Source organism: Mustela putorius, unplaced genomic scaffold (genome assembly GCF_011764305.1).
Source record: "Mustela putorius furo isolate JIRA1106 unplaced genomic scaffold, ASM1176430v1.1 tig00003901_pilon_pilon_pilon, whole genome shotgun sequence".
Classification (NCBI taxonomy): domain Eukaryota; kingdom Metazoa; phylum Chordata; class Mammalia; order Carnivora; family Mustelidae; genus Mustela; species Mustela putorius.
Window position 1 is genome coordinate 9,048,606 of NW_025422049.1, and position 14,441 is coordinate 9,063,046.

General features: G+C 42.4%; 1 protein-coding gene across 4 annotated transcripts in view; it reads right to left on the reverse strand.

Moving 5' to 3' along the window:
- Positions 1 to 14,441, reverse strand: part of DOCK11 (dedicator of cytokinesis 11) — a 191,553-nt gene that overhangs the window by 25,387 nt on the left and 151,725 nt on the right. For all 4 annotated transcript variants that reach the window (XM_045068324.1, XM_045068323.1, XM_045068322.1 and 1 more), the window contains one exon: positions 6,450 to 6,556. In XM_045068324.1, coding sequence (XP_044924259.1) covers positions 6,450 to 6,556 — 107 coding nt within the window. The remainder of the gene's footprint in view (positions 1 to 6,449; positions 6,557 to 14,441) is intronic.

Here is a 14,441-nt window from a genome sequence, read left to right on the forward strand (position 1 = left end):
AGGAAGAGGCGAGGAAAGATTGTCCCCAGAGTGTCAGAGGGGAACATGGCCCTTCTGACACCCTGATTTCAGCCTTCTAGATGCTAGAGCTGTGAGACGATACATGTGGGTACATTATGGCAGCCCTGGAGACCCAGTGTGCTCTCTCTCTCCACTCATCCTCTCGTCAGCTCGTTGCCAACTTCTACCAGTATTTTTTTTAGATTTTATTTATTCATTGGACAGACAGAAATCACAAGTAGGCAGAGAGAGAGGAAGAAGCAGGCTCCTCAGGCTGAGCAGAGAGCCCGATGTGGGGCTCGATCCCAGGACCCTGGGATCTTGACCTGAGCAAAAGGCAGAGGCTTTAACCCACTGAGCTACCCACGTGCCCTGCCAGTCTGACTTCTTAAATGTTTCTTAAATCTGACTCTTCCTCTCTACTTCCACACACACTGCTAAGGTTCAGGACTGTATTATTTTCTTGCTCACTGATCTTCCTGCCTCCAGTCTGACGACTTATAAATCTATCTGCTGTAGGCTTCTGATTCCAAAGGCAAACCAGACCACGTCCGTCTCCCCTTCTTAGAATTTCAAGATGGCTGCCACTTCATTCACAGAGCAAAGGACAAGATCTTTCATCTGGCACATGAGGCTGGCAATAGTCCAGCCGACGCTTCTATAATCTCATCATTCATGGTGCCCAGTCTTGTACTTTATGCTCCAACAGCAAAGAGCTACCAGAAGTTTGGGGCACCACAGTGTGGCCCTCACTCTGTGCCTTTGTCCATGCTGGGCCTTACGCCCTTTACTCCCCTTCCAGGGGTTAACCCCTTCAAGACTGCTTAGATATCACCTCTTCTGGGATCCTTCTCCTAATCAACACTAGATACCTTTTATCCTGCTCTGAGAATTCACTGGGTGGATAAATATCCCTCTCCTTACCCATTATCTTTGTCTGACTTTCCAAACGGGCTGTGAGTTTTCAAGAGTAGTAATAATATTTTATTTATATTGGTTTCCTCAGTCATTAGTATAGTGGCATCGAATGCTGCTACTTGAAAAAATGTATATTAAGATCCACTAGCCAAATTAGAATTCCTAACAACCGTGGGAAGGAAGGACTTTGGGGGAATTAAAAATCTCTCACAAACTAGTGAGTCGCAGAAATGGAAAGCTGGCTTACAATGGGGAAATAAATTCACTGTAATGACAGAACAAAGCGGGAGATAAGAGAAAACTGTGCCTCCAGCAATAGATACAGAAAAAGCATTGGGAAAAACTCAACATCCCTTCATGATATTAAAAAAGAACGCTCAGCAAACAAGAACTAGAAGGAACCTTCCTCAGTCTGATAAAGGGCACCTGGGCTAAACCTACGGGCTGAACACTCTTCTCGTGTAAGTTTGAGAATGGGTCAAAATGTCTGTTCTCACCACTTGAATTCAACATGATGACGGTGCTAGCCAGTGAAACCAGGCAACCCAAAGAGAGAAAAGGCATCTAGATTGGTGAATGTAAAAACGCCTGTGTGTGCAGATGACATGAGTGCATAGGCAGAAAAGCCTCGGGAATACACAAACCCCTAAAACAAATACGCGTATTTAGCGAGGCGGCAGATCGGAAGATGAACATACAAAAATCAACCGAATGGATAGATACTAGCAACAACAAACTGAGAAAGAAATCAAGCAATACTATTTACAGTGGCAGCAAAACATCAATCATCTACCAATAAATCCAGCAAAAGACTTATGTCCTGAAAAATCACAAAACATCACTCTCCATGGACTGATATATAACTGTAACAAACTGCCCCCAAAACTTCCAGCAGGTGATTTTGAGGAAATTAGAGAAGAGGATTCTGAATTTTATATGGAAATTCAAAGGATGCAGACTAGCCAAAATGACTTGGGGGAAAAAAAAAGCTGGAGGGCTAACACTATCAGATTTCAAGACTTCTCAACTTAGAGCAATCAAGATGGTGTGATATTCATATCAAGATGGACAAACAGGTCAGTGCTACGGAACGGAGTCCAGAAATAGGCTGCACATACCTAAAGAACTGAAATTTGACCAAAGTGCCAAAGTAATTTAATCAGGCGAAAGGAAATTTTTTCATTTTCCCCCATATGGTGTGAATCATCTAAATATCTGCCTTCAACCTTGACTTCTATCTGATTGCAGGTTCAAAAATGAATTCTAGATTACAGAGCTAAATATAACATGTATAGACAAAGTTTATAGAAGAAAAGGTAAGGGGGTGCCTGGCTGGCTCCATCGGAGGAACGTGTGGCTCTTGATCTCAGGGCTGTGAGTCTGAACCCCACGTTGAGTATACAGATGACTTAAAAATAAAATCTGAAAAAAAAAAAAAGGTAGGACAACACCTTTGCAGTCTTGAGGTAAGCAAAGATTTCTCAGACCAGACATAAAAAGAACAAACCACTAAAATGGTAAGTTGCACTTCATCAAAACCAAAACTTTTGGCACAATAAAAGACTCAATTAAGAAATGAATAAACAAATCAAAGACAAATCTGCAGCACATGTATCTGACAAAGAACTTAAAACCAGAGCATATTTTTGGTTCACAATGGGGTGCCTGGGTAGCTCAGGAGGTTAAGTGTCCAACTCTTGACTTTAGCTCAGGTCTTAAATCTCAGGATCCTGAGTTCAAGCTCTGCGTTGGGCTCCATGCCCAGCATGGAGACTACTTTAAAAAAAAAAAAAGGAAAATATAAATTAAAAATTCAATGAGATACCAACTCGAATGGCAATAATAAAAGAAAGATTAGCCATGTCAGATGTTGGTGAGGATGGGGAGCAACTGAAACTCTCATCCTTTCCTGGTGGAAGTATAAAATTGTCCAACCACTTTCAGAAACTCTTGGCAATTTCTTAGAAGATTAAATACACAACTTCCCTAGGATCCAGCAATTTTACTCCTAGGTATTTGCCCAAGAATAATGAAAGTGTAAGTCCACAAAAGGTCATAGATTAAGAATGTTTAGAGCAGACTTATTCATAACAGCCCCGAAATAGAAATAATCTAAAATTCATCAACAGGAGAATGGGTTCAGGAGAAAAAAAATCAGTTATCAATACAATGGAATATTATGTAGTAATGAAAAAGAACAAACTTTTTAAAAAAATTTTTTTAAATTTATTTGACAGACAGAAATCACAAGTAGGCAGAAAGGCAGGCAGAGAGAGAGGGGGAAGCAGGCTCCCTGCTGAGCAGAGAGCCCGATGCGGGGCTTGATCCCAGGACCCTGAGACCATGACCTGAGCCAAAGGCAGAGGCTTAACCTACTGAGCCACCCAGGTGCCCCAAGAACAAACTTTTGATATACTTAGCAACATCGATGTATCTCAAAAACATCAGATTAAGCAAAAGAAGCCAGATGCAGAAGGGTATTTATTGAATGGAATGAAAGAGTCCATTTTTATGACACTGATGTGGGCGAAATTAATCTATGGTGATAGAAATTAGGTGGTAGGGAGAGGAGACTGACAGGAGATGGGCGTAAGAGAACTTTATGCAAGAATGGATATGTTCAGGACGCCTGGGTGGCTCAGTTGGTTAAGCAGCTGCCTTCAGCTCAGGTCATGATCCCGGCCTCCTGGGATCGAGTCCCACATGGGGCTCCTTGCTCAGCAGGGAGCCTGCTTCTCCCTCTGCCTCTGCCTGCCACTCTATCTGCCTGTGCTCACTCTCTCTGTCAAATAAATAAATAAAATCTTTTTTAAAAAAAGAATGGATATGTTCTATTTTTTTGTTTCTGCTGATAAGTCACATGGATATATACAACTATCAAAATTCATCAAACTGTTTGCTTAGGAATGTGCCAATTACATCCCTAAATACTACTGCAAATTATGGGATGCCTGGGTGGCTCAGTTGGTTAAGCATCTGCCTTCAGCTCAAGTCAAGATCCCAGAGCCCTGGGATCAAGTCCTACATTGGGCTCCTTGCTGAGCAAGGAGCCTGCTTCTCCCTCTCCCTCTGCCCCTCTTGTGCTCTCTCTCTCTTCCTGACAAATAATAAAATCTTTTTTAAAAAAACCTATTCCAAATCAAAGGTCAGACATGCAGTTTTAGAAACAAATTAAATTTCATTATTATTGGTTTTTCACGTATGTAAATACAGGCACTATATAGACAACCATTTGTACTTTGCATTTCAATAAAGCTCATAAATCAGTGTCAGTTATTTTTCCTTTGGCTCGAGCATGAGGAAGCCTTCTTCCACAAGCTGCAACATACAAAGGCTTTTCTGAACATGATTCTATCTGTATACATCAAATAAAATGTATAAATTATTACTGAGAACACACGAGAGTTCCCAGCAAATGTGTTTACATAGAAAACAGATTATAGTTCTTGAGTAATAGGAAATGTTGCCATTCTCTTTGAAGGTATCTGACTCAGGCTCAAGGCTATTTCTGTGAATAAGCTGAAGATGTTATTTGGAAGACGAGAATGTAACTTTAGTTGGGCTCACACATTTATCTTCCATAACTCCCCTGAGTTCTTCCACTGTCAGCCCATAAGAACTGGAGGTCTCTGGGAAATCATTTAAGTCTAACTAAGACCCCCTGCCCCCCCAAAATGTGAATTAACTTCCCCAAGGCTTCACAGTCAAGCACTGAGCTGGAATTAAAATGCAAGTTTCTAGAGTATCTGTTATAATTGACTTAGCAAACATGTTGTAAATATCTACCCTTCTAGGTTCTAGAGTAAAGTGTAACATCACTGTCAAGTACGTCAGCCACAAAGCCTGACACTTCTGTAGTGCCTAATGAGCTATAGAGAGCTTTACATTTATTTTGAATTGACCAGGATGGTATTGTCCTTATGTTACTGATGAGGCAAGAGACCCATATAGAAATAGTTAAAGCTTCTAACCATGTCATTTTAGCTATATGAACTACAGCTAACTTGAGATTGTCCTGTATTTAAAAAAAAAAAACAACAATTCATTCAGTATAATGAAGTATATCTCTGTCACTTCAATCTGATTGCTGATGTTTCTTAATACAACTCTCAAAAATGTGTTTCTATGGGACTACAACCCCTTAAATTTCTGGTTTTGTTCATTTTTTCATCTTCCCACTCTGCAAACTTCTTTGTTTCAGTTTTTGGTTCTCTGGTTTTCACTGGCTCGGTGAACTCCCATCCTTGCTCTGCTTTGGTTCTCAACAGATGACTTCCAGATGTAGCTCTCTGACCCTGATCTCTCTCCTCAGATTTGGTTCTAAACTTCTAGAAGCCTGATGGTTACTTCCGTCGTGATAACCCTCCTACTCCAAATTCAACATATATCAAAGATGGAATTCATCATCTTCCCTGGAAAATCACCCACCTGTAGTTTTTCTGGAACAGTCAAACCCAAAAGCTCAGGGCTACCTTTGATTCTTCCCCTTCCGGTTCTCCTCCTAGCAGGCCTTCCTCCTATCTTCACAGTGCATCCCGACTCAGCCAGCAGGTGGGTTTCGGCCCGGACTGCCTCACATCTAGACTCCTGGGCAGCCCTCTCTCTAGCCTCTATCTTCAACACGTCTCCCACATTACTGCCAAATGACACGCTCCACTTCCTTGCTTTCATCCCGCCATTGTTCTGTCCTCATTGTCTGAGAGTAATTCAACATTCTCCTGAATAAAGCCCAAACACCCAGTTTCTCAAAAATATCACCTCAACTACTTCTCTTCTCGATGTGAACCCAACCGGGTTTAGCCAAAAGGATCCATTCTACTGCCCTAAAGCCTCATACCTTCCCACCTTGTAGACCACTTTGGTGGTGTCCTCTTTCTTCACCCCTCTCTAATCACAGCTCACTGTTCTACCTCAGCTCAAAGGCACCTCTCTCACCTTTGACTTTACGTGGAACACACTGTGTGTATCATTCAAATGGTACGGTCCTGCTCCCCACCCCACCCCCATTCTGTGTAGGTGCATTAGCCATTCAGGTAGGCACCGGAGGTCAGTGAGGGTTTGGCCCTGGCTGATTATTTTATAGCACCTACATCATCAGGTCCAGGGCCTTGCTCATAAGCCAATAAATGTTTGTTGACTGACAACCGAAGCCGTCTGGTAGCCATATGAAATTTACAGCAGAAATTTTCCATGTTTAAACAGACTCTTAGGCATACTCTGCTGAGTGGCTACATTGTGAGCTATATTTTTTTAAAGGAGGTTTTTTCCAAAGTATGTTGACTCTGATCTGGTTACTGGGATGGCAGTTTGAAGATGATAAATATTGCCTCTCTGAAGCCAGACGATAGGATCCGTTCCAGAGTCACGGCTTCATATTCCAAATAGGGACATCTTGGCCCTGGGAAGGTTTCATGTTTACAGTTCATCAGTCCTCAGTTCCCTTCCAAATTAAGTTAGCTATAATAATTTTTTAATATAAATTTCAAGAAGTTAAATTCCTATAACTGGCATTGCAGGCCCTGGAATCTTACTTCACTATAATGGACATCCATCATTCCAGCATCTTCTTTCATGGCTCCTTCTTCGTCTATATTGGGAGTAATTTTCTTGAAGGCTGAACATCCATTAGGGAATAATTCTGTATGAACAGAAAGCAGTGAAAGGAATTTATTTTTTTTAAAAAAGCGTTTTTTTTTTAATTTTTTTTTCAGTGTTCCAAGATTCATTGCTTATGTACCAAACCCAGTGCTCCATGCAATACGTGCCCTCCTTAATACCCACCACCAGGTTCAGCCATCCCTCCCCCCTCCAAAACCCTCAGTTTGTTTCTCAGAGTCCACAGTCTCTCGTGGTTCGTCTCCCCCTCCAATTTCCCCCAATTCACTTTTCCTTTCCTTCTCCTAATGTCCTCCATGTTACTCCTTATGTTCCACAAGTAAGTGAAACCATACGATAATTGGCTTTCTCTGCTAGACTTATTTCATTCAGCATAATCTCCTCCAGTCCCATCCATGGGGGGAAAAAAAAAAAGCATTTTGTAAATAACAGCCTTACAGGGACTGGTTACCTTTAAAAACGAATGTGGATATTTTCGTACCAATCAAAGTCCTAAGTGCGATTTTCAGTCTGTAAAGAATTTTACAAATGGTTCCCATCTACTACACATTTTACTGGTCTTTTCCCCCAAAAAGCGAGCTCAGGTTACCAACAAGTAAGCTTCCTTCTGGGACTCTGCCTCATCTTCAAGGGCTAGTAGAGTCCCTGTTTCCCAAGTGTCATCTAACACTTTGATCCTGTATGTTTCTGGATTGTCACCTAATCAAGGAGGCCATGTACTTTTCAGGTAACCAGAGAATGAATTTTTGTAACCATTTCTAGCTCCTGATCTCACTGTAGAATTGGGAAAGGAAGTGGGTCATTGGGGGAAGCCTAGCCCAGGACTTGTAAGAGAGGCAGAAAGAGAAAACATACAACAGGGCTAAAGCATCAACCTTGGAGAAAAGGAGCAGACCCTGGGAGAATCAGAGCTTTCAGAGTTTGATATCTTCAGGTCTAGCACTAATTGTGTGACTCGAGCCCTGCTCATCTCCCTAGAACTGTAAAAAGTTTCATCAGCTGTAACACAGAGATAACAGCAACTCTGCGAGAATTCAAGGAAACACAAAGGGTTTAGAACAGAGCCTAGCATGTAAGGAGTGCTGAATGTAAAGCTACCAATAAATGGGTTTTTCCAAGATAGGACAATTGTTGCCAGCCGGTACAGTGAGTGAAGCTACAGCTGGACCCCGGAGAAGCAGCAAGTGAGCTCAAGCTGAGGACAGCTGCTGTAGGACTGTGGACCAAGTGGTTCCTGTCAAGTGAAGAGTGTAGGTACAGAGGGCAGACCACGTGGGTGCCAGCCACATTCTGGACAGGGGAATGTGTCCCAACAACTCCTGTTTTTACTTACCTTTCTGTAGGTGGGCTGGAATGTAAGAGTTACAGAAAATCCAGCCTCCTTATAAAAGAATCTGCTAGTGGGTGAAAATCGGCTGGTCGCGAGGGAATAAAAATTGTTGGCAATCTATTGTTCTAGAACCTCTGGAATAGTGATGTTTAGAAAGCATGATCTACTCATGGCAGAAGCCCGGGAAAGCTCCCCAAGGTTAGAGGTTGGGGAAAACAGAAGGAAGATTTAAGAGAGTTGAACTTTATATTTCGGAGATTTCTCAGAATTATGGTTTAAAGAAAAAAGGTCATGTATCGAGGCTTGGATTTTGCCAACTCCTCCTGTCTACATGAAAGCTAACTAGACATACACTGCCTGGTAAGATGCTTGCTGGAGCATGAGTTATCAAGGAAGCACCATGCTTCTGAGAGAGAGAGAGACAGACAGACAGACAGACGGGGTTTGGGTGAGGAAAGATGGGGCTATTCTGAAGTCCTTTTTCAAGAATGGAGAAACACATTGGGGGCAATCAGTGAATTTCTGAGAGGGAAGGAAATGACAATGAGATTTACTTGGACTCAATGGACTTTAGGGCCTTTTTTTTTTTTCAAAGAAATCAGGTAATAAAAGACACTTAAGATAGGGCATGACACATTTCGTTTCTAAAGATAACCGTGCCTAAAATGGTCTGTCATAGACTTCTAGAGTGTTCTATTCCAAGTGCTGGACCACAACAAGATAAGGAACCTGCACCAGAACATGAATCAGTACATCATTTCCTTCTTCGACAAAGTCTATGGGGGGAAAAATGTCCCCTGAATTAACTATGCTCAGTCACATAGCTGATTTACATTCAGGATAATACCCCTTATCTTGCTGGGGACCAGTAACAGGTCTGATTCAGCCATTCTTCGGGTAGTACATCAGGAGAACGTTTTGAGATTGAGAAAACGTCCGTTTGAGCACCTCAGTGAAGTCAAGAGCCAGGCGGGATGGAAGAGGGCCCCCAAAATTGAGCGAAGCAATACAGTGTAGTCCTTGTCAGAGAAAAAAGCATCAGTCCCTGAAGGTCTCTGGCCGCTAGGTCCGTAGGCAGGGAAAAAACTCCTGTCTGGGGGGTGCCTGGGTGGCTCAGTGGGTTAAGCCACTGCCTTCGGCTCAGGTCATGATCCGAGAGTCCTGGGATCAAGCCCCACATCAGGCTCCCTGCTCAGCAGAGAGCCTGCTTCTCCCTCTTCCTCTGCCTGCTGCTCTGCCTACTTGTGGTCTCTATCTCTCTAATAAGTAAATAAAATCTTAAAAAAAAAAAAACAACAAACAAACAAAAAAAACCCTCCTGTCTGAGCTAAAATTTATTAAGGGATTCCCAAATCTAGGATTCTTCTAGAATGCTGCGATTTAGGGGAGGACAAAAGAAGGCTCGCTCCTATACCAGAGATCTGATGAGGCTAAAGCATCGTGGGAGAGAGTCTCCCGGTATAAGTTGTAAGTAGGAAGAGGGCAAATTATGGGCTGTTTTTTTTCCCCCAGAAACTAACAGGTCAACACCCACTTTGGAGCTCGTGGTCTGCTGCATCTGGTGACAAGACGGCTGTTACGGATTGCTAGCCTCCGAGTTCACTATCAGACTAAGTGTGTTTAGCTTCACTCCTATGCCTGACATAACTCTACCCAGAGGAGATGATATCCCCTTGTTTCCTTAAGTTATTGGCACCCACCAAACTGTCCAGTGATCAGAGGACCCTTTTGGTTGTGAGGGTCTTTAAAATGCTGTTAAGATTTTCAGATGAAGTGAGTTGCTGAATCTAGAAGTGACCCGTGTCTACACCCCAACAGAGGGAGGCGCGTACTTCAGGAACCTCACAGAGCTCCGCGTAGCATTGCAGAAGGTGATTTTCCAGAGTCCGCGATGGATCTTCCGGGGCATACGACCTGGGCTCCTGACCTTGCCCTTCACAGCTATCGATGCTCTATTCCTGACTGTTGTCCCAGGGAAAGCAAGATGCAAACTGCCCAGGGACAGACCACTACCCTGAGCACAAGTGATCGGGGTGGGGGGGGTGGTAAAAAAAAAAAAGTAGGGAGGAGTTTGGAGGATGGGGAAGCAGTCGAACCCTTGATAAAGGAAGACTGATGGTCAGAAGAAGGATAAGAGGTTGAAAAGTCTTGAAAGGAGGGCAAAAGAGGGGAAAGGCTGTGATTGGCAAGGAATCAGGAAATAAAAAGCCTACAGGACTTAAGCTACCAAATTCAGGGTAGGAAGACCTGAGAAAGGGAGCAACATTACCCTATAAGGAATGAAAAGAACAGATTCTATGGGAAAGGAAATTCCTTTTTCTGGGTTGCTGGGGGAGCCCTCTAGGATGGCAGCTTTGTCGAACCTTGGATGCCAAGTGGTGGTGGAAGAATGCAGATACTGGACTCTTATCTCCCCCGCCTCCCATCCACGGGGTCGGGGGGGGGGAACATTTGTGCCTGCCCTCGGGAAGAGAAGAGGGAGAGGTACATGAGGTCTAGCTTAAAAGAAGGAGATCTAGAATAGTTGGGGGTTCTCAGATAAAATGGAAATGGGGACATTTAGACCTGGTTTTCTTTTCTATCCGTGGGGGTGAGAGTAACCGACAGCCAGTAATCATCACCACTTAGAGGTAACTTAGGTAAAAGGAAGAGAACCATAATCCTTAATGTCTCTCTGGTAGGAACAGCAAGAGCTTTGGCTGACTGAGAGAAGTGGGGTGGGGGTGACAGGGAGAAACACACATCTCCTTCCCCTTTCCCTTCCGGTTCAGGGCCTGAAACACACACACACACAAATCTAGAAATGGCCGTTGCTGGTCTTCTGGCGTCAGCCCCAGGGAGGAAGGGGCCAAGCCTTTGCTTGCTTAGGAAACCACCCAATGGGACAAATTAGGTTGTTTTTTTTTTTTTCCTTCAAAACTCCAAACAGGAGAACATCTGTCACCAATATGTGAGCTGGTCAGTAGCATTTCATCTTGATTAGAAGTGCTTTATAATGACTTCAAGAGAAATGGCATAGGAGGAGAAAACAAAATTTTTGCAATCAATATTTCAAAGATTTGTTATTTAAAAAAAAACACTATTTATTTATTTGGCAGAGAGAGAGCACAAGCAGGGGGAGCAAGGGAAGGAGAAGCAGATTCCCTATCGAGCAGGGACCCGATGATAGCTAGACTCCATCTCAGAACCCTGAGATCAGGACCCAAGCCAAAGGCAGATGATTAACCAACTGAGCCACCCAGGCACTCGGATGTGTCAAAGATTTAAAATACATTCTAACTCTCCTTCCCTTTTGTTTTCATCATCAAAGGACACTTAACAGTAGCAAACAAAAGGCTGTAGAATTGCTCAACTATATTTTTGAACTAAGTCTGTCTTTAAGTGTTAATAAAACTTTTTTCCCTTAGTTCTGCACTCAGCTGTGTGTTTATTTGCCCAGTAAATACCCAGTTCTTATCTAGATCCTTAAGTTCTCAGACCGGGTAACGGGTTAATGGATTAAGTTTCGAAATTGTGTTTTCACATGTGTTTTAGCAGTCCACATTGCTATTGTGTTTTCACAATGTGTTTTAGCAGTCCACATTACTGTAACTGCATAGTTTAATCAGCTAATCACCAAAAGAGGGTGTTCTGGATCATTGGAATGACCAGAGCCAAGGGTAAGGGGGAGCCCTGAGGATTTTACAACTCTGTCCCCATTTTGGAATAAGCTTTGCTAGTTTAACAAGTAGGATTTTCCAAGTCTAAAAATAGATGGCAGCTATAAATAAATAAGAATGTAAACTCCTCAATTTAACATTATGTTTTCTTTAAAATGCTAAACATCTTTCCCTATTTGGAGAGGGGCCCCTTGAGTTCTAAGAAGGGTAAGCTAAAAAACCTCAAAGGGATTATGAAGTAAATATTTAAATGGGGGGTGGGCAAAAGTAGGTGAAGGGGCATGGGAGATACAGGCTCCCAGTTATGGAATGAATAAGTCACAGGAATAAAAGGCACAGCATGGGGAATATAACCAAGGGTATTGTAATGGCGTTGTATGGGGACAGATGGGACTCGTGGTGACCATACCATAACGCAGAGGGTTAAATCACTATGCTGTACACCGGAAACTAGTTTGACATTGTGTGTCAACTATACTCAAATTTTAAAAAATGTTTTTAAGCACCATTTACACTTAATGAAATGTGCCACACGATTTGGTGTTCAGGCTAGCAGCCTCAAGCCAATGTCCAAAAAACCACAGTGATATTTCTTTCTTTCTTTTTTTTTTTACTTACTATTTTGTCCAGTCTTATAGTGTTAAAGATTAAGGAATGATAATGGAGAGGAATAATCCTTGATTTCTGCGTGACTGTAGAGTCTTTGGACTTGTGGAAACAAATTCTAGGGAAATATTTTAATATTTCTAACCATTTTCAGTAGACATAAAACTCTTATTGTGATTTCTCTAATAAAAAGAGGAGGTAATATTAACCTCACTTATCTGAAAAACACACCTAAGAATGTATTAGTGTGTTTAGAGTTCTTCTACCAGTTTATTTGGAATTACAGGTGTACAAGTTCAGTATTTATTTTGGCTGTAATTTCATGGGCAGAACAGGGATGTAGGGAAAAAAAAACCCTGAAACAGGGCCTTCTTTTGATAAGTAAGATTTTTCCATTTTAAAACCACCTATGTACTAAAAAAGGAGAAAACCAGAGTATGCCAATTTCAAACACATGGACTGTTAAAAAAATATTTTGGTATCAAACAGAAAGTGTTCATTTAAAATATAAGTAAAATGAATCTCCATTTTAGTTATGACACCATGCTTGGGAAAACTCATTTTAGAGAGAGGTTCTTCCTGGACGTCGGGGTGGCTCAGTTGGGTAAGCGTCTGCCTTCGGCTCAGGTCATGATCCCAGGGTCCTGAGATTGAGCCCCACCTCGGGCTCTTTGCTCAGCGGGGAATCTGCTTCTCTCTCTGCCCCTTCTCCTGCTCGTGCTCTCCGTCTCTCCCTGACAAATAAATAAAATCTTAAAAAGAAAGAAAGAGGTTCTCCCCACACAGGTGGTATTATATGAGGCAATCAAACACTGAGCCTTAGATGTAAAATGAAAGCCATGTAGTTAACTGTAGGAATCCTGGAGTTAAAAAAACAAAATAAACATGGCTGTGTTCTCACAGACCAAGGCAGAGTGATAGGACTCCCACAAGATGGTTTCATTTTACCCTCATGTTACTCATTCAACTACCTTAGAGGAAGTAGCTTGGCCATTATGATAGATAGTGGAAGGTTTCTCTTTGCAATATCCGTACCTGGTCAATTTTTAAACCTAGCTCGAGTAGTTTCTACAGTAGTAGCCAGCAATATCGTTTCTGGAAAGGGAAACTTTCAGGCAGAGTCTTGAATTAGACCTGCTGGATCCCGAAGCCCTTCAAGACCACTGACTCCCTTTCTGTTTTGCCTGCCCCACTCCCGATCTCCCCTCCAGCTCTATTGACATAATTGATACCTAACACTGTGTAAGTTTAAGGTGTGTGTGTTGATTTCACACGTGTATATTGCAAAACGATTACCACAGCGGTGTTAACACCACATGTACTTACCATTTGGGGGGAGATGAGAATATTTAAGATCCACTCTCCCAGCAACTATCAAGTATATAATCCAGTTTCTTTAACTATGATCACTGTGCTATGCATTAGATCTCCAGAATGTATTCATCTTATACCTGAAAGTTTCTACCCTCTGACCAACATCTTCCTGTTTTCCCCACCCGCCCCCACCCCAGCCCCTTGCAACTACCATTTCACTCTCTGCTTCTGTGAATTCAACTTTTTAGATGCTACGTGAAAGTAAGATCATACAGTGTTTGTCTTTCTCTTTCTGACTCATTTCACTTAGCAGAGCACCTTCAAGGTCCATTCATATTACTCGAATTGGCAGGATTTCCTTCTTCTTGTGGCTGAATAACATTCTATTATGTATATGTGCCACATCTTTACCCATTCATTCGAACCTGTTTCATATGTTTTCATGTCACTAATTAGCATCTTTTCATTTCAGCACTTCTTGCAAGGCAGGTCTAGCACTGATAACTTGTTCAGCTTTTGTTTGCCTGGGAATATCTTCATCTGTCCATCATTTCTGAAGGACAACTTTGCTGGAAAGAGTACTCTTGATTGGCAGTTTTCTTTTTTCAGTGCTCTGAGTAGATCATCCCGCTCTCTCCTTGCCTGTAAGGTTCTGCTGCAAAATCCACTGATAGACTTAGGGGGGTTCCTTTGTAAGTTACAAACTTACTTTCTCTTGCTACGTTAGGATTACTTGTCTTTTTTTTTTTTAAAAGATTTATTTATTTGACACAAAGTGAGAGACAGCAAGAGACAGAGAGAGAGGAACACAAGCAGGTGAGTGGGAGAGGGAGAAGCAGGCTTCCCACCAAGCAGGGAGCCCAATGTGGGGCTCAATCCCAGGACCCCGGGATCGTGACCTGAGCGGAAGGCAGATGCTTAACCAACTGAGCCACCCAGGAGCCCCATGGATTCCTTGTCTTTTGACAGTTTTACTATAAACACGTCTTTAGAGAAGC